Source organism: Microcaecilia unicolor, chromosome 1 (genome assembly GCF_901765095.1).
Source record: "Microcaecilia unicolor chromosome 1, aMicUni1.1, whole genome shotgun sequence".
NCBI classification, from domain to species: Eukaryota; Metazoa; Chordata; class Amphibia; order Gymnophiona; family Siphonopidae; genus Microcaecilia; species Microcaecilia unicolor.
Window position 1 is genome coordinate 347,787,612 of NC_044031.1, and position 26,690 is coordinate 347,814,301.

The 26,690-nt window shown below is 48.7% G+C and overlaps 1 protein-coding gene across 1 annotated transcript in view; it reads right to left on the reverse strand.

The window, feature by feature from the left end:
• LOC115474075 (polycystic kidney disease protein 1-like 1) overlaps positions 1 to 26,690 on the reverse strand; it is an 889,490-nt gene that overhangs the window by 51,071 nt on the left and 811,729 nt on the right. The window contains exons 31-32 of the mRNA XM_030209391.1: positions 25,203 to 25,367; positions 23,841 to 24,017 (exon numbers count right to left, since the gene is read on the reverse strand). Coding sequence (XP_030065251.1) covers positions 23,841 to 24,017; positions 25,203 to 25,367 — 342 coding nt within the window. The remainder of the gene's footprint in view (positions 1 to 23,840; positions 24,018 to 25,202; positions 25,368 to 26,690) is intronic.

Here is a 26,690-nt window from a genome sequence, read left to right on the forward strand (position 1 = left end):
CAGCCAATCTCTGAAAGCCGTTAGAGCGTTCCAGACCGCTCGCTACTCCAGAAGATTGATCTGAAGACCTGTTTCCCTGAGGGACCAAAGTCCTTGAGTGTGAAGCCTGTCTACATGGGCTCCCCACCCCAGGAGAGATGCATCCATTGTCAGCACTTTTTGCGGCTGAGGAATTTAAAAAGGACGTCCCAAGGTCAAATTGGATCGAATTGTCCACCACATCAGGGAGTTGTGAAAAACGGTGGACAACAGGATTGCATCCTGGGAGTCACATGGACTGTGGAGGCCATATGGCCCAGAAGCCTCAACATCTACCGAGCTGTGATCTGCTGAGACGCTCTGGCCAAGGAAACCAGTGACAGAAGATTGTCTGCCCTGGTTTCGGGGAGGTAGGCATGAGCCGTCTGCGAGTCCAGCAGGGCTCCTATGAACTCTAGTCTCTGAACCGGAAGAAGGTGAGACTTTGGGTAATTTATGACAAACCCCAGTAGCTCCAGGAGTTGAATAGTCATCTGCATGGACTGTAGAGCTCCTGCCTCCGAGGTGTTCTTCACCAGCCAATCGTCGAGATAAGGGAACACATGCACTCCCAGCCTGCGTAGCGACGCTGCAACGACCGCCATGCATTTGGTAAACACCCAAGGCGCAGAGGCGAGTCCAAAGGGCAGTACACAATACTGAAAGTGCTGTGTTCCCACACAGAATCAAAGATACTGCCTGTGAGCTGGCAGTATCGGGATGTGTGCATAAGCATCCTTTAAGACCAGGGAGCATAGCCAGTAATTTTTCTGAATCATGGGAAGAAGGGTGCCCAGGGAAAGCATCCTGAACTTTTCTTGAATCAGATATTTGTTCAGGGCCCTTACGTCTAAGATGGGACGCATCCCCCCTGTTTTCTTTTGCACAAGGAAGTACCTGGAATAGAATCCTAGCCCTTCTTGCCCAGGTGGCATGGGCTCGACCGCATTGGCGCTGAGAAGAGTGGAGAGTTCTTCTGCAAGTACCTGCCTGTGCTGGAAGCTGAAGGACTGAGCTCCCGGTGGGCAATTTGGAGGTTTGGAGATCAAATTGGGGGAGTATTCTCGCCTGACTATTTGAAGAACCCACTGGTCGGAGGTTACAAGAGGCCACCTTTGGTGAAAAAATGCTAACCTTCCCCTGACCGGTAGATCGTCCGGCATGGACACTTTGATTGCGGCTAAGCACCCCTGGACTGGAATTTACGACACGCCTTCAGTTGCCTGACCACCTCCTGAAAAGGCTTGGCCTGCTCCGAAGGGAGCTGATCGACCAAGTTCGCCAGTTGCTTCACATTATTCCGCAAGTGGATGCTCGTGTAGAGCTGGTAGGACTGAATTTTGGACACGAGCATAGAGGACTGGTAGGCCTTTCTCTCAAAAGAGTCCAAATTCCGAGCTTCCCGCCCCTGGGGCGCCAAGGCGAAGTCTCTCGTACTTTTGGCTCTCTTGCGAGCAGAATCCACAATCGCAGAGTCATGAGGCAACTGGGATTTCATCAACTCCCGGTCCCCGTGAATCCGATACTGGGACTCAACATTCTTAGGAATGGTGGGGTTAGATAATGGTTTCATCCAGTTCCTGTACAATGTCTGTATGAGGACACTATGTAGAGGGACGGTGGATGACTCCTTAGGTGGCGAAGGATAGTCCAAGACCTCGAACATCTCGGCCCTGGGCTCATCCTCAGATACCACCGGGAAGGGAATGGCCGTAGACATTTCCCGCACAAAAGATGAGAAAGACAAACTCTCCGGGGGAGAAAACTTTCTCTCTGGCGAAGGAGTGGGGTCAGAGGGAAGACCACAAGACTCCTCAGAGGAGAAATATCTTGGGTCTTCCTCTGCCTCCCACGAGGCCTCTCCCTCGGTATTGGACTGGAGTTCTCTGACTGCAGTCCAAAGCTGAGCCCGCCTCAACGCCGAGGAGCTATGTCCTCAATGTTGAGAAGTTGACTCCCGTGTCGGTAGCGATGAAGCTCCCTCCATCGATGTCGATGGGGAGACAACTTGGGCAGCAGCCGAGGCGGCACTGACGTCGGAGGCCTCACCACAGGCGGGGAGCCAGCCACCGCATATATCGACAGTACTGTAGGCGCAAGCACCCCCGGTACCAGAACAGATGGCTGCAGCAGCCCTTCCAGAAGCCCTGGAAGAATAGCTCGGAGGCGCTCGTCAAGAGTGTCTGTCAAGAAAGGCTGTGGAATCGGTGCAGGAGTCGAAGCCAGAATCTGCCGAGGACAAGGAGGCGATACCGGGCTGTCCAGAGACCGTCGTGTCAACACCTCTTGTATGGAGGGTGAGCGGTCCTCCTGGCATCAACGCTTCTTGGGTGCCGAATCCCTCGACGCCCCAGAGCTCTCGGTACCATGACGAGAAGGGGACCGATGACGGTGCTTCTTCGCCTTCGCTTGAGGCATGTCACCGGTACCCCTCGGTACCGACGAGGAGGACGTGGAATCCACACGCCTCCTCGGGGTCGGGTCCGATGGGCCTGCACCGCAGGAGTCCTCAAGGCAGGTGGAGACCCACTTGATGGCTCACTGCTGCCAGAATGAGATGGTCTCTGGACAGCCATTACCTGCGCTCCTGAGGTCGATGCACTCTCTGGTGCCCACATCGACACTGCCGCCGACCTCGGTACCGCTGTCGACGTCGAAGTACCGGGCAAAGCTCCAAACAGACGTTCCCGTTGAGCTTGTCTCAATGCCTGTGTCCGATTTTTAAGGCTAAGACACAACTTACACACGTCGGGGCGATGGTTGGCCCCAAGGCACTGGATACAGGGTCGGTGCCTGAGATTGCCCGGTTGCACCGAGTGCACTTCTTGAAGCCGCTGGCGATCCTCGATGTCATCGACGGAAAAATAGCGGCAGCAAAGTCAAAACTCACGATGGTGCCAAAAGAAGGCACAAAAAGGGAGAAAACCCGTACGGGCGGCCAAAAGGGCCGCACACGCAAACGAAAGGAAAGTTACTAGGGATAAACTAAGAAATAAAGGAAACTTTTTTTTAAAACGGAACAGTTCAAACGTGAGCTGCACACGCGAACACGAAGGAAGTCGGCGAAAAAGCCGGCGAAGCGAAGGCAACAGAACCACCGTAAAACAGTCGCTCTTGACCGCGGAAAAAAGAAGACTCAAGCGGGATGCCCGCGCACTCAAAGGCTCTAGCAAGCTTTGTTGCTAGGAAGATTTTCCGGACCTGGGGCTGCCGTGGATGTCACCCACATGCGAGAACAAGCAGCCTGCTTGTCCTCGGAGAAGACACTGTTACATCCCAGTATACATTTCCCTGCAGCATATGGCACTCTAACATTCAGATCAGTATTAGGCTGATAATAGTGAGCCTGTGTCTGGGGGATGACAATAGGCTTTGATATGGTAGAGCAGCCATAATACTACTTCTACTTAACATTTCTAAAGCACTACTAGGGTTACGCAGCGCTGTACAGTTTAACATAGAAGGACAGTCCCTGCTCAAGGAGCTTACAATCTAAAGGACAAATGTACAGTCAGTCAAACAGGGGCAGTCAAATTGGGGCAGTCTAGATTTCCTGAATAGGTATAAAGGTTAGGTGTCGAAGGCAACATTGAAGAGGTGGGCTTTGAGCAAGGATTTGAAGATGGGTAGGGAGGGGGCTTGGCGCAAGGGCTCAGGAAGTTTATTCCAAGCATAGGGTGAGGCGAGGCAGAAAGGGCGGAGCCTGGAGTTGGCGGTGGTGGAGAAGGGTACAGAGTGGAGGGATTTGTCCTGTGAGCGGAGGTTTTGGGTGGGAACGTAAGGGGAGATGAGGGTAGAGAGGTAATGAGGGGCTAATAATACCTATCACTAACAAATGAGCGCAGCATACAGCATATATTTTAGCTGGATCTCTTCTGAAAGGGACCAAAAACAGTGGACAATAATAGCACACATTTTTAATAAAGCTGGTCCCAAGGGCTACTCACTCCTATCACAGGGTCCCTCATTGGTGCAAAGACCCTGTAATGGTCTGCAATTACCCAAAAGATAAACATTTGCACTATGCTCGCTCAACTTACCTCACGATGCTGGCCAGCCTGTCTATTATAGCGGCGTAGGATCCTCCTCCACCTCCTGTCATAGATGTCCTTGTTGTAGGACGCTGATGAACCTTGGAACAGGGTGTCCTCATGTTTTAGGACCAGTTTAGACAGGAGGTGGACGTCTTCCCTCGAAAAAGCATCCTGTTTGTTTTTGTCGCCATGTTTTCTGTTGCAGGCAATAAAACAAAAGTGAAAGTGAAACTGCAGTGCACATGGTGATTGTACACGCATACATATAATAAGTGTATGCATGTATACATATTGTGTATGTGCTACTGTCTGCATCCCTGTATACCTACACACACACTTACATACCTTGAAGATGTCTCTTTCTACTATTATTCATTTTTCATCCACTGAGCCATCACTTTTAAGGACCTGGCATGGAAATTGAACCCAGAATGCTGGGTTCACAGCATTACCCATTAAGCCACTGTATAGGTACAAATTTGCTTTTCATGGAAGTATATGCACCACTGATGAATGTTGTGCAAATAGTGTTGGGTCATGGAAGCTGCAGCAATGACTTCTACAGCCAACTTCATTCACATACTGTCTCATTGTGAATTGCATGGATCGGCTGACAAAATGACAACATCAGCATAAACCACCACACACAAAGTGTTGAGCTTCACACCATCATCTCTGAACTTTGGCTATGTGTTATCAAGATGTCAGAGTGATCGTTCCATGTGTTGCATTTGCATAAGCATTATTAGTGGCCCCCTTTATGCCTGCAAAGATATGCTCATTTCCCACTGTATGTTCTAGGCATTCTGATGAAGGTCAGTGTCTTTCTGTCTCCAAAAGAGTATGCCCTCCCCCCCCCCCCCCCCAGCAAAAAATCAGTATGCATATATAATAGGGACAGCACTGCACATGTTGATTGTTGCTAGGAAAATATGAAGTACGACAATGTTATACATGATAAATACAAAATGACCCATATTAATGTAAAGGTTGTAGTGTGAGCTTTGTGCAGACATCAGCATTCCTTTTCTGCTAATGTACTCTGACAACCGCATACAACCAATTTGACAGAGGTTGTAATACTCCATTCTGCATAAAGCTGCTGTGCATCAGAGATGACTGATTCCAAGTAGAATTTCTCTGCACCTTAAGATCTTATATACCATTCTTACAGCAGGGAAGTTGAACACACATTAGAACAAACTTCTTAGAGATACAAATTCATGAGTCTGGAATAATACAGATAATACTGCTAGCCTTTTGCAAGGTATACATTTTAGCTAGGACACCGCTCACAGTAACATTAGAAAGGTGTAGTTTGAAAAGGAGAGGGGTTGGGGGAGTGGAAGGGGCATATCAGGAGATATAAACTGTGGCTACAGGGTGGCCTACTCCGGTGTTTAAAATCTGAGGTGAGAATAAGTGCATGGGTTCACAACTGTTGTGTGCAGGCTGACACTGAAGATTTGTTGATGGGTTCCAGATTGCTATGTCCATACTACGAGTATCAGGAGCTTATTGTGTTGTCATCATTATATGGAAATAGCATGTCATTTTTGTGCCCAGAATGTAGCACCTCACTGACTCACAAGGGCAGAAATGACGTAGCTGGTTGTTTGTCAACCTGATGGAGTGTGCAGGAATGGGCCATATGCAGTAGCAACACATCTGTGATCTGTGTATTACTCCAAAGTGACATATCAACTGTACATACAGTATTGATGAGGACACTGCAGGGGGTAGCGGCCTGTGTGAATCGCAGCGCTGCCGGCGACGGGCAAAAAAAAAGAATGCTGCAGGGACCGAGCAGTGGAAGACGCTGCGGCTGAAGCAGTTCTTCGAGGAGCAGGACAAGCTGATGTGATAAATGTTTGTGAAGGGAGAGGGGAGATTCAGACAAAGGATCGCAAAGGTAAAGAACTGCATGGAGGGGAAGGATGAAAGAGGTGCTGCACATGGGGGAGGGAAGAGAGAGGGTTAATTGTTTGAGGTGAGGGAGGAAGAGATGCTGCATGGGGTGTAGGTAAGAAAAAAGTCTTATTTGGGATGGGAGGGAGAGAGAGGTGGGGTGGGAGGGAGAGATGCTACATGGGTTGGGGGAGACAATTGTTGGAGGTGGGGTGGGAGGAAGAGCTGCTGCATGGGATAGAGAGAGAGAGAGAGAGAGAGAGAGAGAGAGGAAGAGATGCTGCACAGGGGGGTAGAGGTGAGAGAGGGAGAAATGTTGGACATGAGGATGGAGGTGGAGGGGGAGGGAGAGATGCATGGGGAGAGAGAGGGAGAAATGCTGGATGTGGAGTGGGAGGGAGGGAGGGAGAGATGCAGAAGAAGAGAGAGAGAGAGAGAGATGTTGGACATAGAAGTAGGAGAGAGGGAGAGATGCTGTATGGGGAAGAAGAAGGAAGAACGAGATGTTGGACCAAGGGCACAAGGAAGGGAGACAGTGAGAGTGATGTGGACAGTAGGAGAGAGGGAGGAAGAAAGAGAGGTTGAACATGGGGGTGGATGAGAGGGAGGGAGAGATATACACTGGAGGGGGAAGAGAAAAAGAGGGAGATTGTGGCTCCAGGGACAGAAAGGAGTGAGGGAGAGATGCTGGACAGTAGGAGGGAGGGGAAAGAGGAAGAAATGCTGGACCACAAGGGAAGAGGGCCGGAAGATGCTGGGGATGTGTAGAGGGGACAGGGAGATATCAGGCTACAAGGGTGGGGATGGGAGAAAGAGGGAGCAGGCACTGGGCTAGAAGGTTTGAGGGAGAAAGATGTTGCAAATGGTGAAACTATTTGACAGAGGATAAGGGGGGAGGGTGACAAGGAAACAAATGAGAGGAGGATAGTGATTATGGGGGGGTTAGAAATATGGTAATGGAGAGTTTATTAAAGATGAAAGGAAATGGAAGGCTGGGGGAAGGAGTGAGATGAGGAATGGGACAGCTAGCGGGTGAGAGAAGGAGATGGAAATTAATAGGTAGCTGAAAAGTAAAAAGGAGAAGGATGAGAAAGGGTGAAATTTGAGTGAACAGAGAGGCAATAAAGAAACAAAAGAAAGAGGAAAAAGCTAAAAAGGAAATATCAATATGCAAAGGTAGGTGTAGTGAAGGAACGGAATAAGACAGGAGAGAGGAGAAAAAACAAATGGACAGCAGCTGCTTGAAGGAAAATTAGCAGAAGACAGACAGGAAAAGAGATACTGGAACCAACATAATGGAAAAGACAACAAAGGTACAAAAAAGCATTTTATTTTGAATCTATTAAATTTAGTATGTTAGCTTTGGGAAATGTGCATAGTGCATATATGTTTTTTGTTTCTCCAGTGTTGCAGTACATGCCAAGTATAACTTCTTGGGGTTCCCAGTTCTATTTTTGTGATCCCTTGTTTTGTATTTGGTGGGGGTCTGTTGGTATGATAGTAATGGCAGGTGGGGAGATTGGAGGGCAGGCAGGGATCGGGAGGGCCCCCTCTTTTATTTTCTGACCTGGGCCCCAGCATGTCTAACTCCAGCTCTGACCCTTGCTATAGCTGGAGGGGATATCCTTCAAAGAAAGTCAGAATTCCCTTCTACCAAGCTTTGTAGAGTGCAGCACCATCCTTGAGTCATTGACAACTATGTGTGCGTAGGGTGCTGACATTGGTGGCTCAGGAATGTTGCTGCTGCCGCCTGCCAAACTTGGTAAAATGGAATTCTGGCCACCTTCAGAGGAAGTCTTCTCCCAGCAGATCTTGGGGATCCTCATGAGCTAAAGTACTTATATTTTGAGTTCTGAGGTGCTGGGGGAGGGGTGAAATGTGGGGGTGACATGGGAGTAGGGCAGGGGCAGAAAAAATGTTGTGCCCATCCAATTTGGGCTCAGGCCCACCCAAAATTGGCTGTCTGGCTACGCCACTGAACAGAACAGCTGCCTTAGTCAGTTGCCAATTCCATACGCCCAGCTTGTTGACAGGGTACCAAACACAGACCCCAGTAATCCAAACTGTACCACAGTTTTAGCCCCACAGCAGTACCCTGACATCATTCCCTCATGATCCAACCTAATAGTATGCAAATGATATGGGTGCTATTAGGTTTTGGCATAATGGAGCAAAGCAGGCAGATGGTGGGTAGCGCATGTGTTCAAATGTGGGGCATTAAGCACAAGTTTAGAACACTATCCTGCTTATAATCGAAAGAGAAAACGCCTATAGTGCAACCCAAATCGGGAGATAGACGTTTATCTCCCAAAAACGAATAAATCAGTATAATGGAAACAAAACTTTTCGCTCGTACACTCAGATACAAACGCCCAAATAAGGGGTGTGTCGGGGGTGTGTTACGAGGTGGTCATCTACAACGTATAATGGATAGCGAAATGATTTTGGGTGGGCGGGAACATGAGCATCATTGCTTAGACCCGAAATAAAAGCAACCAGAGCAAGGGGGAAATAGTCTTTAGACCCATTAGCGATTGTGTGGAGTTGGAGAGTGGCGAGATCGGTGTTGGGAGAGCTGAATTGTTGGTTGCAGAGAAAGCTGAGTGTGTGGAGTACCTGTTACGTTCGTCTGTCTGCCCTAGTCGGAACGTTGTCACCCTCACCTGCCTCTTTTGTGTCTTACCTTTTGACCTTTCCCTTCTCTTCCTCCTTGCTCTATCGGTCCCTTCCCCTTCCCCTCCCCCTATCCCTCTCCATTCACTGTTCCCACGTGTATATTGTATTCCCTGACCTCAGTTTGTCTGTGTTGCCTGTACTGTTTGGCGAGTGAGTGGCCAGAGGGCGTGGTGGCTGGCACTGAGAGATCTGTGTGCTGTTCTTGTTTTACTACTAGTACTAATACTTGTACTGGTGGGCATATGGATGCAGTTAATGCACTGGTGGCTGGCATGGTAGAGGAAGAGGCCACACACCGCAGGAGGTATTCATGGCCCCGAGTGTTCAGGCCCCGCACCACCTTCCTACACCTCACTGAACAGCAGTGTCTAACAAGGTTCAGGTTTGATAGGGCGACCATTGTGCAGCTTTGTGAGCAGCTGAAACCCCTCCTTCAGCCCCAGACCCGTAGGAATAACCCCATCCCTGTCCACCTCAAAATCACTGCCTCTCTCTCTGTCCTGGCCACTGGGAGTTTTCAATCTGTATTAGCTGCTAACACAGGGCTCACCCAGGCTTCTATTTCACACTGTCTCACCCAGTTCCTGGATGCCTTTCTAACTCACACCTCTCACTATCTCACTTTCCCCACCACCCCCCAGGCCCTGTACAACAACATGGCTGCCTTCTATGTTGTTGCTAGATTCCCCTCGGTCAAAGGTGTGATTGACTGCACACATGTCGCACTCAGACCCCCCAAGCCACACGAAGCCACCTACAGAAACAGGAAGGCATTTCATTCTATGAACATGCAAGTTGTGTGTGATGCCCACGGGGAGATATTAGACATGTGTGCCAGGTACCCCGGTTCCACCCACAATGCTTACATCCTACAGCACTCGGGCATCTTCCGCAGGTTTGAGCGAGGGGAGTTCACTGGTGGATGGCTACTAGGTAAGTGCAACATGGATGTATCCATACTATACCTCCTCCACTGGGCAACTGTCCACCCTGCCTTCCTCCACCTCACTCCACAACCCACTATCCTAATCCCCCCCCCCCGTACCTGCTCCAAGCAATACACACTTATCTATCTCATTCTGTTTTTCTCCAAAGGTGACCGAGGCTACCCGCAGAGGACGTGGCTCATGACCCCCGTGGTGCACCCACAACCAGGGGCAGAAGAAACCTACAACAGGAGGCATCGGAGCACCCGGGGAATCATTGAGCGGACCTTTGGCTTGGTGAAAAACCTATTCCGCTGTCTGGACCGGTATGGAGGAGAGCTGCTCTACAGTCCAGAAAAGGTGGCCAAGATCTTTGTGGCGTGCTGCATGCTGCACAATTTGGCCCAGCGCAGAGGACAGGCCCTCCCAGAGGAGCCACAGCCACCAGAGGAGGCCCCAGATGAGCAGGAAGAGGAGCCCCCTCCACCCCCAGCCCGCAGAGCAGAGCTCACTGCTTACCAGCTTGGCGTCAGAGCCAGACAAAGACTCATAGAAACAAGTTTTCTGTGAAAGTAAGTAAGTGCACATTTATTTGTATTATTCACATAAGTGTTACCATCAATCACAACCCCCATCACCACCCATCAACCCTCACTCTCCAGCATGTGCCGTCACTTTCCTCGTCCCCTCCTCCGTCCCCTCTTACCCCTCCCACGGACTTCCTTTGCAGCTGGTGCTGCAGGGGAAGTCTGTTCAGACTCCTCTGATGGGCTGCTCCTCTGTATCCACACAGCAGCCTGCGGCTTCGGCTCCGCTGTGGAAATCTGGCCACCTTGTTGGCTGTAGCCTGACCACAGGACCCAGAAGGGGAGCTGGTTTGGTGGGTGCTGCACTAGTGGCTGCGGAGGCGGATGATCTCAACGCCCACCTCTTAGCTGGTGGTTGCTGCCCACTGGAGGAGGTGGATGGCAGGTCTTGCTGCAGCAGCACCGGTGGAGTAGGTGCTGTGACCTGAGGGTGCAGGCCTTCAATGGTGTGCTGCAGCTGCTGGAGTTGGTGCTGCGCCTGGAGCACCTCCTGGTGGGCTAGGTGCTGCGCCTGGAGCACCTCCTGGTGGGCTTGGCGCTGCGCCTGGAGCAGTTCCTGGTGGGCTTGGCACTGCGCTGGCAGTGCCTCCCGCTGCAGCTCTAGTTTTTGCTGCCGGTACTCCTCCAAGCGCACATTGTGCCGCAGCAAATCAATGGCCAGCCACAGTAGTTGCTTCCTTTGGCTGGATGACCTCTGGCGAGGAGCTGGCCCCCTATATGCATCCTCCTCATCAGCAAAGTCAACCGGTGGTAGAGGTCCAGCCTCTACTGCTGGTTCTGCTGCTGCAGGTGGTGGAGGTACAGCCTCTACTGCTGCTGCTGCAGCAGCAGGTGGTGGAGGCAGAGGCTGTACTGCTGGTGCTGCAGGCGGTGGAGGTAGAGGCTGTACTGCTGCTGTAGGTGGTGGAGGTTGAGGCTGTCCTGCTGGTGTATGGATTGAAGGCCACTAGGGCCAGCCTCCTCAGAGTCATCACCTGTATAGGACAAGGGTGAGGAAGTGTGATGGTGAAAATAACCCACTTTTGTCTTTCAGCATTCATATACATTGCCCCACGCTTCATGACCCAGCAAAGAGAGATGGTGAAGAGGAATGGAATTGACACCCATGTGAAAGAGAGCACCACAGGCAGCTGGGTACAGGTGGTGGATGGACAGCCAAGAGAGGGACACCGCTCACTCACAACTTTGTGGACAAGCTGTTTGTTGTATATTTGTTAAACTGAAGGACATTTGAGCATGTCTTGTGTTACTACTGATTTGGTAGACTGCCTAGAACTGCTTTATGACCCTGATTACAGGCTCCTTAAGTTGCATGCATGTGGCCCACACTGACTAGAGCACAGAGGTGACAGAAGGAAATGGGAAAATAGGAGCAAGTAGGAAGGAAGGGCCCCAAAGTTGTGCCACAGTAGTAACCTACACACACCCATAGGAGCCAAGCGTAAAGTATTATTAGGGGTGCTAAGCCCAGTGCAAAGAACCCCTCCCTGGACACCTACATGATATTTCCTCAATATTGGTGGGGTGCTCAAACACCCACAGCACCCACAGAGTCTGCTCCTATGACACACATTAATACTACCACTACTCAAATAGAGCTTACAATTTAATTAAGATGGACACACAGGACAAGTAAGAGGGAAGCCAATGACTACGGTAGGGATAGGGAGTAAGGGTACAGAGCAAGTGAGTAGAGGTTAGGAGGTCAGCACACCATCATAAAGGTGGGCGTTTATTCCACATATGAAGACAGCCTGAGACACACCCTGGTGAAACTCCTCCCCGCCACCTCCCTCCTCCTGCCCCCCCCCAGTCCTGACTTCCTTCCCCCTGACCCCAACTTGTATAACACAGTGTAGTGCAGCACAACAGATACCCCAACCTCATAATGGACAACCTACCTGAGCCCTCAGGCTGGGCCGAGGTGTCAAGGGACCCGATCCCGTGGATGCCCTCCTGGAGTAGGAGAGTGTGAACCATCAGCTCCATGGGGGTGAGGTTGGCTGCGTCATGTGCTGCGGGATTGGCCCCAGCCTTCCTCCTCACATCCCTCCTCAGCTTGCGCCACTTCCGCTTACAGTCCTCGACGTCTCTCCCACAATGGAAGACTGCATTCAGCCTGTCACGTACCGCCTCCCATTCCCGCTGCTTTGTGGTCGCAGCCAGCCTCTGCCCTGTGGGAGCAAACAGATTGGCGTGCCTTTGCTCTATCTCCTGCACCAGGAGCTCCACCTCTGCATCTGAGAAATTACCCTTCCGGGTTGGGGGCTGGCGTGGCGGCATTGTACCAATGGGGTTTCAAAAATACGGATTGGGCGTTTAAATCGTCGCCAGGAACGCCCATGTTGGACGGGGGATAGGCGTGTCTGATATGGGCGCTTTAATTTCGATTATACACACAATTCCTAAACGTGCCCAGCTGAGGTAGCGATTTGAAGCGCGTGATTTCGATTATGGGTAGATAACTATGGGCGTCCCCACCTGCCTTCCCCTTCTTGATTGCCATTTAACCCGCGATTTTATGCGCTGGGACTTTGGCAGTTCTGATTCACATTAGTTCACATGTTTTACCCTCACTTATATTACGGTTTGTGTTTGGCAAGGTATGCTTCGGTACACCTGTGTATTTTGGGGGGTTGTTATTTGTGGTTGCCCTCAGCCAACAACGCTTTCGTTTCCATCCTTTGAGCCTCTTCCTGTCTCCCATTCTCTCTGCCTGGTTGTAGCAGGCAGTCTGTGGGAGCTAAGAAATTGCTACAATCGCACCAAATCAAGCACCCCTCAGCAAGGGTCCTTTCACTGAGGCAGACTTCCAGCTAATGTTCCAGAAGATAGAAGACGCACTACACATTCTTGAAACAGACGTTCATGGTAAGCTCTTATTTCTCTGCCACCTCTTCTCTTTCTGCTCATCATCAAGGAGTGTCCATTCACTGTATGTAGTCTGCAGTCAACTCTTAGCTGTATGTTCACCACAGGTTCCTGTGCACTGGTTGGAGGCCATCAGCCCCGTACTGTGTGGTTCTGCCAGGTCCTCAATGCTGTGGGCCAGCTGTTGCAGCTGCTGTATTGGTTCCCGGTAGGTTCAATCCTTGTTTATGTACTGAACCCCAGTCCCCATTAATGAAATGGCCACCCATTCTCACTTTTGATAGGAGGGGGAGGGGGAACAATATAGGCAATTCATGTTTTTAGCACAGTATTGAAGTCCTACAATCCTCCATAGTTCTGGAACAACAACATTTCTAACATGTAGGCTGCAAACTAGTTTCAAGGTGGCCACAGGTACTGCCTACTGAGCCCTAAAGACATGGTGAGGGAGAGGGTTTGTGCTTACAGGTCCAAACCCAAATTACCTGCAGGTAGCTACAACCTGGTGGCTGCTGTGGCCTAGTGGTTAGATCACCAGCCTTGTAATCACAAGGTTGCCAGTTCAATTCCCACTGCTGCACCTTGTGAGCCAGAGCAAGCCACTTAACCCTCCATTGCCTCAGGTACAAGCTTACAGTCCTCCTGGGACAGGGGAAGACCCAGAATACAGGAAAGTAGGTCACCTTGACTTACTACAGAAAAAGGTGTGAATAAACACCGGATTTATTTGTGCCCTTCTGTAACTCTTGTATTATATTGCAACTGTGATGCAGTAAGCCTCCATCTAATGGTTTTCCCTTTTGTCCTCAGCACTATATACCATTGCAGATGCATTGAATGTGAAAAGATGAGGCAGCTGTTTGTAGCTCCTTGGTGCCCCCCCCCCCCCCCACACCAATTTGGTATGGTTGTGGGTAAGGGTGTCTGGTGATCACACTGAGAAAACATCATGTATGTGCTACCTAGGGTTATGTGCAAGTTTGTACTTGGCAGATCACAAGTGCTAGACAACAAATCTATTATTTATGCCACTCTGTGCTGTGGGGCTGTATGGTAAGGGGGAGGGAGAGAGGCTGGATGGCCATTTGTGTAATAGCCATCCAGCCTCCGCGGCCCACCCACCCCTGCACATACGGCCATGCAGGTGGGAATGAACAGGTGGCCTTCTGTATGGCCAACATTATCACAGACATGCATCAACTTTCCCATTCACACTTCAAATTTCATGCAATGCATATTGCTGCCTCCTCTCACATCAACACCACCATTTGGTTATATGTAATGCACAAGGTAGAAAGACACACACAACCTGTTAGATTAAAGATAACAAATATATTTATGTAAAAATCCCCCCCCACCCCTACAAATCCCCCCCCCCACACACAACAAACCCCCAACACCCCTACATATCCCCCCCAACTCCCTTCTCAAACAATTCTTCCCCCCCACAACATATCCCCCCAACACCCCCCCACACACATTTCACCAATTCACCCCCACCCCCCTACATATCACCCCCCCCTAAAGTAGGTCAAGGCCGGCCACGGCCTCTCACCAGCGCCCTCTGTAGCAGGGTAATGAGCAGCAGCAGCACCACCCTCAGTGGGCCTTGGAGCTGCTCATTACCCTGCCTTAGTGCTCTGACCTCCTGCAGCAGCTGGTTCTGGCCATCTACCACCTGCTGCAGGAGGCGCAGGAGTACTGCAGCTGGCCCAGGGGGTGGACGTGGCCCAGGGGATGCAGATGGCCTAGGGGATGGAGGTGGCCCAGGGGATGGAGGTGGCCCAGGCGATGGAGCTACCTCAGGGGATGGAGTTGGCCGAGGGGATGGAGGTGGCCCAGGAGATGGAGCTGCAGGTGGGGAGGGGTCCTCCAGAATGTCATCATCAATGATGAGGACCCCCTCCTCCTCCTCCTCCTGGTGGGCCTCCTCGGCCGGTTCCTCCTCCTCCTTCTGCTGGTGGCCCTCCTGGGCTGGCTTATCCTCCTCCTCCTCCAGGTGGCCCTCCTCATCCGCCTGCTCCTCCTGCTGGTGCTGGAGCCCTGTGTATGTAAAAAGAGTGTGGTTGAGATCAGCACATGCAACATGGCTTGCATACTGCAGTAGCTGGGTGGCCTGAGGCGGGGGAAAGGTGTGGTGAGGTGTGGCCTATACCCATGGGGACTGAGATGCATCAGATGACATGACAGGGAACCCTGGAAGCTGCTCTGACACAGCACACACAGGACATGTTGGCAGACCACACTCATTGCTGACCAGCATGTTTGCATTGTGAGACGCGACGAGGGTTTGTTGACCTGTTTTTGTTGTTTTTAATGGGGGGGGGGGGGCGGCGGTGGGAAGGGTGTTTACCACATAACTTTTATGTGAGGGAGGCCATGACATCCAGTAAAAGTAGCGCCTCAGGCAGGTCTACCAGGACACACTTTCCACCCACCCACCCCAGAAAGGGGGAGAGTAAAGTGAAGCATGTCATCTCATTCATCTCGGGGAGGGGGGGGGGGGGGGATAGATGTTGGAAGTTGCAGCCACAGTCATGGGAGGGCACCTGCAACCTGCGTCCTTGATCTGGGACAGATATGTTATTACTTAGTAGTTTGCTATTAGCCACATGGAAATTGATATTGTACAGGACATTTGTATTCAATAAATATATTTGCAAATCAGTACAGGTGTCCTGTTTTGAATACTTACGGCGAGCCCTGAGGTGCTGTTGCACTGCCCTGATGAGATCATGGCTCTCCCGTCTCACACGGCGGAACCTCCTCCTCAGGCACTCCAGGTCCCGGTGAACCCTGAAGCGTCTGTAAGATATAAGTTTGTAGAGCAGGAGTCAGGGGATGGTCCTTCTTGCCCTCTGCACACACATTCATTTGTCAATCAAATAGCAGAGAGGGTCAACACTGTTGGGGGGGGGGGGACCACTTCCATTGGTACAGATTCATAGGAGTCACCTTTTTTAAATTATTGGGGGTGCTAACCCCAGTGGAGATCACCCCTCCCTGGACACATACAAGGAATTTATTCAATAATGGGGGTGCTGAAGCAACCACAGCAGCCACCGAGTTGGCTCCTATGCAGATGATGCCATAGAGGTGGCCATGAGGCCAGAGAGTCCCGTTTGTATGCATTATAAGTTATGCTTTTTAAACTACTTTATATGTGTTATCATTACCATGTTATCAAGTATGCTATACGTTTAATTGGTATAATGTTTCCACTGTTCATGATGTGTTGTAAGCCACATAGAGCCTGCAAAGAGGGGTGGGAAAATATGGGGTACACAAGCAAGAAATAATTAAATAACAAAATACATTATTATAGGGATGTGGGAATGGTCGTCCTTTCAAGAACATACATTTTATTAGTGATTGTGCATGTACCCATATTTCTCATTATCCTTGCATGCACACTCCAGTTACTGGTTACATTGATGATGGAGCTGTTATATGTGTAGGTACAGGAGGGGGGGTGTGGGCCAAACACTTACCTTTCAAGCCTGTCCCTGATGCGGGATCAGGCTCTCATGGCCTGGAGCCTGGGGGGCAGGTGGTGGTGCTGGATGAACAGCCTGTGCTGGTGCCTAAGGCACAGCCGCACCAGCAGCAGGCTCTCTGCGTGGCTGAAGTTTGGCTCACGTCGGTGCGCCATTTTTTCAGTGAGAGAATAGGTGTTGGAAAACAAGTGCCTTATATGGACGCCCTTGCGTGACGGACATCGTTTCGTGCATAGCTCCATATATGGATTACCATCCCATATATGGCCCTATCAGCACGTGGACGCCGTCGTATTCATAGACGTCACTGACGTGCATGACTGGTTGTTATGCTTGCGGGCCCTTCATGCATGCGGAACTTGCCTTATATAGATGAGTATGAAGCACCCAACCCTTTTCACATACACACAATACGCATATAGCTGCATGTTCAGTAGGTACAGTACATGCAGTTCCGGACATCCAGATAGGGCACATATGAGGAATATTCGGTGGAGCAGCATGATCTTCCTGTATTTGATGCGTATGAACGTCCCTCATATTTCCCGTACCTGGATGTCCAGAACAGCATGCACTGTACTTGTGGTACAACTATGTACATTCTTTTACATACTTTCTGATTTGGTCATTTTCAGCTGCGATAATCGAATGTGTTAGGGCGCCCTATTTAGTAACGTTTATGCGCTCCTCATTTGGTCGTTTTGCAACAGGGATAATCGATTATCGAAAAACGCTCATACTATTTTTCGATTATACATGCCTGATTTTGGACGTTTTTGTAAGGACGTCCTAATGCGTACTTGGACGACCTTTCGATTATGCCCCTCCACGTCAGCCAGGCTGGCAAGTGTCAGCAGGGGTTAATAGTGAGAGCTACCCACCATCACTAAAGACCTGGTTGGTGGGTTACCTCCACCACTAACCAATCAACCAACCAACCAACCAGAGAGTAAACATTCAAGGAGGGGGGAGGCACATCAAGCACCCCTGTCATGAACACACTGGACCCACAGTAGCGATAGGGTTCCACTGCACCATTTTTGCCATGTGTGGTTCAGGGGGTTAGGGCCCTTACATATGGGAGAGGGGAAGGTCCAAGGGTGCACTGGATCACTGGAGCTGACATTGCAGCCTTGTCAGAGCAGGGGGAGGTTCTCCTCTTAAACCTAATGGCAGCTCTGAGCTGCCATAGGATTAAGGCGGTAGATATAAATCTGATAGAGAACATAGCTCTCTGCTCATGAAGGGGGGGTATAACGCAGAACTGTATAAACGGTTATTTAAGGGTGCCCTGTTACCAAGGTGCAGGAGGCCTAACACATAGGTTGGGTGTTGTGAGAAATATGTATATATTGCACTTTCACTTAACACAATTGCAAAAGTAAATCCTTGGGGATAAATGGTATAACTATATTTGTGTGAGTATGTGTGTGCTAATATTACAGGCCCTTCCTAATAAGGACCACCACATTAATACATAGAAATTAATATAACATTTTAAGTTGCTTTAAAGTACTAACAAAAGGAACTGGAAGAATTGGCAATTTGAAAAACAGGGTGTTGCTAGCTAACAAGCAATGTGAAAAGCAAGATAAGCTATAACCAGTAGGTGGTGGTGGTGTGTGTGGGGGGGAATGAAGCCTACCACATTTGAAACTACTGATGTAGAAACTTATGTCAGTCCTCAGGACACGAAGGTCTGAAGGCTGAGATAAGAGAATGTAAGCCAAGCTTAAGAGCTACCAATAGGTGGACACATGCAAGATAACACCAGAAATAGAAACTCTGTAGCTATGGAGAATTTGCAGTATTCAGAACAGGGGCATAGCCAGACCTCGGTGGGAGGGGGGGGGGGCAGAGCCCGAGGTGGGGGGGGGCACTGTTTAGCCGCCTCCTCCTGCTGCCGACCCCCGTCACTATGGACCCCCCCCCCGCCGCAACCGCAACCCCCCCGCCGCCACAACTGCAACGCTGCCGCCACAACCGCAAATCCCCCCGCCGCCACCGCAAAAACCCTCCTCCGTTGCCGCCAGGTACCTTGTTTGCTGGCTGGCTGGCGGGGGTCCCCAACCCCCGCCAGCCGAAGAGTCTTCTTCAGCGCCGGTCGACTCTGGCACCTTTGCTGTGTGATGATCTGTTTTGAACTCCTGACGTCCTGCACTGTGCACGTCCTGTATGTAGCCCCGTGCAGGATGTAAGGCGTCAGAAACAGAATATCACACAACGAAGGTGCCGGAGTTGACCGGCGGCTGGGGGGGGGGTCAATTGTAGAGGGGGCCAGGGCTTAATCTGTGGGGGCCCATGCCCCCGTTGCCCCATGTAGCTACGCCCCTGGTTCAGAAGAAAAGAAAAGGGGAACAGCAATAAGGGGTGGAGGTTGACATACGAAGCTTAGAACTAATGTAATAGGTTATAGATATGAAATCAATATCCAATCAGTGAATATCTCCCCTTCCGGAAATCACTAAAAACCCACCTGTTCAAACAAGCCTACCCAAATACTAACCCTATTAACCCATCTCCCTAACACATATCCAGGAGACAAAAACAATGAACCAGACTACACCTCCCACCAAAATTCCCTATGTTTATCCCGTATCCCATCTCCCTTCTCTCTCATTATTCTAATTATTATAATTATACTATAATTGACAGACAGAAACCAGAGGGTGGTGGTGAATGGAATTCGCTCGGAGGAGGGGAAGGTGAGTAGTGGAGTGCCTCAGGTATCGGTGCTGGGACCGATTCTGTTCAATATATTTGTGAGTGACATCGCCGAAGGGTTAGAAGGTAAAGTTTGCCTATTTGCGGATGATACTAAGATTTGTAACAGAGTGGACACCGGGGAGGGAGTGGAAAACATGAAAAAGGATCTGCGGAAACTAGAAGAATGGTCTAAGGTTTGGCAATTAAAATTCAATGCGAAGAAATGCAAAGTGATGCACTTAGGGAGTAGAAATCCACGGGAGAAGTATGTGTTAGGCGGGGAGAGTCTGATAGTTACGGACGGGGAGAGGGATCTTGGGGTGATAGTATCTGAGTATCTGAAGGCGATGAAACAGTGTGACAAGGCAGTGGCCGTAGCCAGAAGGTTTCTAGGCTGTATAGAGAGAGGTGTGACCAGCAGAAGAAAAGAGGTGTTGATGCCCCTGTATAAGTCATTGGTGAGGCCCCACCTGGAGTATTGTGTTCAGTTCTGGAGGCCGTACCTTGCTAAGGATGTAAAAAAAATGGAAGCGGTGCAAAGAAAAGCTACGAGAATGGTATGGGATTTGCGTTACAAGATATATGAGGAGAGACTTGCGGACCTGAACATGCATACCCTGGAGGAAAGGAGAAACAGGGGTGATATGGTACAGACGTTCAAATATTTGAAAGGTATTAATCCGCAAATGAACCTTTTCCGGAGATGGGAGGGCGGTAGAACGAGAGGACATGATATGAGAGTGAAGGGGGGCAGACTCAAGAAAAATGTCAGGAAGTATTTTTTCACGGAGAGAGTGGTAGATACTTGGAATGCCCTCCCGCGGGAGATGGTGGAGATGAAAATGGTAGCGGAATTCAAGCATGCGTGGGATAAACATAAAGGAATCCTATGCAGAAGGAATGGATCCTTAGAAGCTTAGCCGAGATTGGGAGGCGGGGCTGGTGGTTGGGTGGTGGGGCTAGTTCTGGGCAAGACTTCTTCGGTCTGTGTCCTGAAAATGGCAGATACAAATCAAGGTAAGGTATACACAAGAAGTAGCACATATGAGTTTATCTTGTTGGGCAGACTAGATGAACCATGCAGGTCTTTTTCTGCCGTCATCTACTATGTTACTATGTTATGTTACTTCACGTATATGTTCTTTAGCAACACTCTGTAACCCCTATTACTATGTAAGCCGCATTGAGCCTGCTTTGAGTGGGAAAGCGCGGGGTACAAATGTAATAAATAAATAAATAAATGAAGAATTTAGGGGCAGAAACCTATGTTACAAGTGAAAGGAACTGTAAGAATTAAGGGATTCTTGCAAGATTGTATTTTGAAACAATAAATTAATAAAGACTTGCTTCACCAATTTGTTTTTGAAGTTCTTTCTTTGTATAGGTTCTCAGGTTATCTGGAACCCATTTATAACAGGTGTGTCAAATTGGTACTACAGCCAGGCTAGCGCATGTGCCTGGTAGCCTGGTGGTAATTTCAAATTTGCTACACAACAAATGCCACAGTACAATAATGTTCTCTTTTCTACCACAGGGGGCATTCCCAGTAGTAAGTGACAGTTGACACACACTGCACAGTTACCGCACAGCTAGCACATATGCCAACAGATGGAATTAAGGACTCAGGACGTAATAGACACACACTTGTTTTAATTTGACAGCACATTAATTTCCCGGGCCATTAATAAAAACCTTTATTCTAAACACAGTAATGAAATGGGCCAGCACATGTCCAACATATGCAGTGGTGTGCTGGTAAATTTTTAACAACAGGCTCTCTCCCTGGTCCACCTCGGCGCCCCCCGTCCACCACTGCACCCCCCATCCACCTCTGCGCCCCCCCCCCGTCTACCTCTGCGCCCCCCCCCCCCCCCCCGTCCACCTCTGCACCCCCCCCCCCCCAAATTGCAGAGCTGGCTATAGCCGGGGAGAGAGCCTGGGGCGGGGGGCAATGCATTACTCCAGGAAAAAAAATTAAATGAGCCCAGGTTCCAATCTAATTCATGTTTAATATGGGATAAAATGCCATAAATAAGTAAATAAATATAAACTTTTAACGTTCAGCATCTGATTCTCAAAGTGGACATATTCCAAACACTATAATGAAAATAAAATTATTTTTTTCTACCTTTGTTGTCTGGTGACTTTGTTTCTCTGATCATGCTGGTCCAGTATCTGATTCTGCTGCTCTCTATCTGTTCCCTTGACTCCGTTTCCAGGGATTCCTTTCCATTTATTTCTTTTCTTTCCTCCTTTCTTCTTCATTTCTGGTCCTCCGCAGACTTGACTGTACAGTGGATCCAGCTTCTGCCTATTTTCTCCATCCATGTGCAGCTTCTCTCCTCACTTCCTTTTCCCTCATCTAATCTCCTTCCTCTATCTTCCCTCCATGTCTAGCATTTCTTCTCTCTCCCTTCCCTCCCCTCCATCCATGTCCTGAAACTCTCCTCTCTCCCCTGCCCCCCTCTATCCATCCATACCCAGCAATTGTCTTCTCTCCCCTGCCCCCCTCTACCCATCCCTGCCCAGCAATTGTCTTCTCTCCCCTGCCCCCCTCTACCCATCCATGCCCAGCAATTGTCTTCTCTCCCCTGCCCCCCTCTACCCATCCATGCCCAGCAATTCTCCTCCCTCCCCTGCCCTCCCGCTCCCAAACATGTCCAGCGATTGTCCTCCCTCCCCTGCCCCTCCCCTCTCATCCATATTTTTTATTACCTCTCCGTTGAAGCGCGCGTTATTTAAAGCCCTGCTGCCCGTCTCCAGCCTTCCCTGTTTGCTTCGATGAGTTCGTTCGTGCCCTTAGTCCCGCCTTCTGACGTCTGAACGAACTCATCAAAGCAAACAGGGAAGGCTGGAGATGGGCAGCGGGGCTTTAAATAACGCAAGCTTCAACGGAGAGGTAATAAAAAAGATGGATGGGAGCGGGAGGGGATGGTGGGGGCGAAGGACAATCGCTGGACATGTTTGGGAGGGGAGGTAAGCATGGCCTGTTATGGCGCCCTCCTGCCATGCTTACCTCCCGTAATGGAGCCGGCTCGCCCCCAAGCTGTCAAAATTTAACAAGCGGCTCTTGCGAGCCAGACCGAGCCGGCTCCAGCACACCACTGAACATATGCCACTTTTTAACACATTTTCCTTAAAGGACCCCTAAGGTAAGCTCTGTGGCTGGCGTAAGCACTCATGACTACGCCCATACATAGTAACATAGTAGATGACGGCAGAAAAAGACCTGCACGGTCCATCCAGTCTGCCCAACAAGATAACTCATATTTGCTGCTTTTTGTGTATACCCTACTTTGATTTGTACCTGTGCTCTTCAGGGCACAGACCGTATAAGTCTGCCCAGCACTATCCCCGCCTCCCAACCACCGGCTCTGAAACAGACCGTATAAGTCTGCCCAGCACTATCCTCACCTCCCAACCACCAGCCCTGCCTCCCAACCACCGGCTCTGGCACAGACCGTACAAGTCTGTCCAGCACTATCCCTGCCTCCCAACCACCAGTCCCATTTCCCACCACCGGCTCTGGCACAGACCGTATAAGTCTGCTCAGCACTATCCCTGCCTCCCAACCACCAGCCCCGCCTCCCGATCTTGACTAAGCTCCTGAGGATCCATTCCTTCGGCACAGGATTCCTTTATGCTTATCTCATGCATGTTTGAATTCCGTTACCGTTTTCATTTCCACCACCTCCTGCGGGAGGGCATTCCAAGCATCCACTACTCTCTCCGTGAAAAAAATACTTCCTGACATTTTTCTTTAGTCTGTCCCCCTTCAATCTCATTTCATGTCCTCTCGTTCTACCCTCTTCCCATCTCCGGAAAAGGTTCGTTTGCGGATTAATACCTTTCAAATATTTGACGTCTGTATCATATCACCCCTGTTTCTCCTTTCCTCCAGAGTATACATGTTTAGTTCAGCAAGTCTCTCCTCATACGTCTTGTAACGCAAATCCCATACCATTCTCGTAGCTTTTTTTGCACCGCTTCAATTCTTTTTACATCCTTAACAAGATATGGCCTCCAAAACTGAACACAATACTCCAGGTGGGGCCTCACCAATGACTTATACAGGGGCATCAACACCCCCTTTCTTCTGCTGGTCACACCTCTCTCTATACAGCCTAACAACCTTCTAGCTACGGCCACCGCCTTGTCACACTGTTTCGTCTCCTTCAAATCCTCAGATACTATCACCCCAAGATCCCTCTCTCCGCCCGTACCTATCAGACTCTCCCCGCCTAACACATACGTCTCCCGTGGATTTCTATTCCCTAAGTGCATCACTTTGCATTTCTTCGCACTGACTTTTAATTGCCAAACCTCAGACCATTCTTCTAGCTTCCTCAGATCCTTTTTCAAGTTTTCCACTCCCTCCCGGGTGTCCACTCTGTTACAGATCTTAGTATCATCCGCAAATAGGCAAACTTTACCTTCTAACCCTTCGGCAATGTCACTCACAAATATACCTGTGTATTTATCCAGTTACACTAGTATTCTATAAAGAAAAGTATGCACCTACTTTTTTTTTTTATACAATAGGCTCTTAAAACATGCCCTTTGGATGCTAATTATAGGTACCTTGTTAAACAGTTGTCCTTATAGTGCCACGCTTACCTCAGAGGCTACACTGCAGCAGTAATCAGATGCAGATGCCAAAGCATTTTCCTCTTCTTCCTCCTCGGCGTAGTTGCGTTTCTTTGTTGGAAGCAAGTGGTGAAGGCTGTCTGAGAAGGTGTTAAGATGAAAAAGCAGTTCATCCATCAGGTTTTCAAACTCATCCAAGTAGAAATTCTAATATCAAAAGAACATATGATTAAAAAAGTAATGACTGAACTATGTTGCTGTAATTTCTGTTTACATGCCATTGAAGCCCAGTTTTCACTGAGAATAAAGGGCGCTTAAAAATTGGCATTGAAAAAAATTGGTGTTGAAAAAATCAGCACTCAATGTTATTCCATAATGGGCACTCAAAGATGAGCTCCCATTGTAGAACAATGTTAAGTGACGATTTCGGCGCCCACATTTGGATACCAGGACTTACGCCTGCTGAAACCAGGTGTCGTTCCTGGTGACCAATTTGGGCGCATATCCCCGGTATTCTGTAACACTGTGTGCAAATTTTAGGAGCGCCCTATGGCCTATGCACCTCCCATGGCCATGCCCCCTTTTGGGTTGTGAGCACCTAAATATTGGCGCCCAAAATAGAATCCGTGAGAAAACGTGCAGTTTATAACACACAAAACCTGCTCTGTGAGTACAAGGGGGTAAATTCTATATACTGCGCCATAAACACTGGCACCAAAAAACCATGCGCCAATGTTTATGGCGTACTTTATAGAATATGCTCACGTGCTGTTCTTACAACTAAAATTTAGGCACACCCATTTAGGCCACTTAAAACCAGGCGTAAATATCCGAGCCTATCTTCTGCGCAGATCAGGTATATTCCATAATAGTGCGTATAGTTTTTTGAAATTCCCACAACCTGCTCACTCCACACCCATAACCATGCCCCCTTATCGACTGCATTCATGTTGTAGAATGTAAGATGTGTGCGTAAATTCTAAGAGCTGCTAATTGGTTGTTAAGTACCAATTATCAGCGCTGATTGGCTTGTTAATCAAGTTGTGCACACAGCGCACACAACTTAAGGTGCCATATACAGAATTTGGAGGAAAGGACATGGGATTGTTTGCTTCTGTTGTTTCTGCAGGTGGGCTTTTACTGGAAAAGCCTGCCTGAGGATTTGAAAATGTCCATGTATGTGCATTTCCCATTAAGAGCGTTTGTAGCATGCGGTTACAATATTTAGTTCATGGATGCTAACATTTTTTATCAAGAGTTTTAGTGCACAGGAGCCAAATATTCACATACCATAGTTACATATCATAATGTTTCATTTTTATTTGTTTAATGAAAATGTTAATCTTATGCATGGATCAGGACATAAGAGGTTCTTACTTTCAAATAACTTACACTGCTTTGCACCAAATTGCTCTCAGTTGACTTATACCTTGGCTGACCAAGGAATGATAACAGCTTCTCCCAAGTGTGGGTCATGACTTCATGAAATGTTACCAGGTGTTTACTTCGAAAAGATTTCTTTGCTTCTTTAGTTAATGAAGTGAAAGCCCCTCTTACCTGGAACATCAAAAAAATAAGTGCACATCACTGAATGCCCAGTAACTCAATGCAATGTTAAGGAAGTCCAATGCACAATCCTAATGCCCAAGGTTAAAAAGTTAAAGAACAGCACTACCTACATTCTGAAAACTATAAATATGCAAAGGAATATGTAGATATGTAGATTAAATATCATTATTATGGAAAAATATATATTTTACTTTAATCCTGCGCTTTTTTTTCTCAATGGTAATTTAGGGAAATGGGGGGGGGGGGGGGGGGGGAGAGGGGAGAAATAAAAGTAGTCCAGCTCTTAATATCTTGATCCCATGTGTAAACATACTCCTTTTCTTGCTATGCTTACATGGGTTATTATCACTGACCAGCTACTCCATCAAAGGTAAAAAGGGACAGAAAAACAACAGGTCAATATTTATTTATATTTATTAACCGCCTTTATGAAGAGATTCACCCAGGTTTAGCAGTAGCTGTGGCTGTATATTATTTAAACCCCAGCTATGACATTTTATAAAAACACATTTATTCAGTCTGCTGCTCTAACCAATAGGCAGCAGCACTACATAAACATATTGGAGGCAATTCTATAACTGGATGCCATGTTGGGCACAGATATTCAGTGCACTGAAAGCTAATTTTATTGTGGCATCTTGGCACCAAGATTCATAATTGTGTAAATTGGCATCTACGCGCCTACATTAGGTGCACCCACTTATACCATGCCAATAGCAGGTATAAATACGTGTGTTTAAATGTGGCACTTCAGTGCCTAACTTACAGTATTCTGTAAGTTTTGTGCATAAATATTGGTCCCACTTCTCCCCTGTGAACTCCCCCTTGTTAAAATTATAGAATTTTGCTGAGCACACACCTAGCACCTATGTGCATGAATGTTACATTCACATGCATACTTGCTAGTATTCTCTAATTTTAGAGCACAAATAGCACTTACAATTATGTGGTAACGGGTAATGCAGTCACCGCTTCCAACAGTATCCAGTAGCAATATCCAGCTGCTGTACATATAGCTGAGTGATTGAATTTAGGGCAGCTTTTATTCTGATCTAAATTAAACTGCTTAAATTTACAAATAGCTGCTGAATATTGAACATATAGTAGGTGGAACACCCTCACTCTGCTGTGGCACTATCAGGGTAATTTTAGAACTGATCGCCTGGATTATGAGGGCAAAGAGGGGCTTATTCACAGTTTATTTTATAAAGAAAATGAAGCCTCAAAGGTTGCAAAGAGGGGAGAAGTGACGTCACCGAGCCAAGATGGCTGATTGAGTGAAGAGCTCCAGCTGCCCCAGAGCAAAAGCAT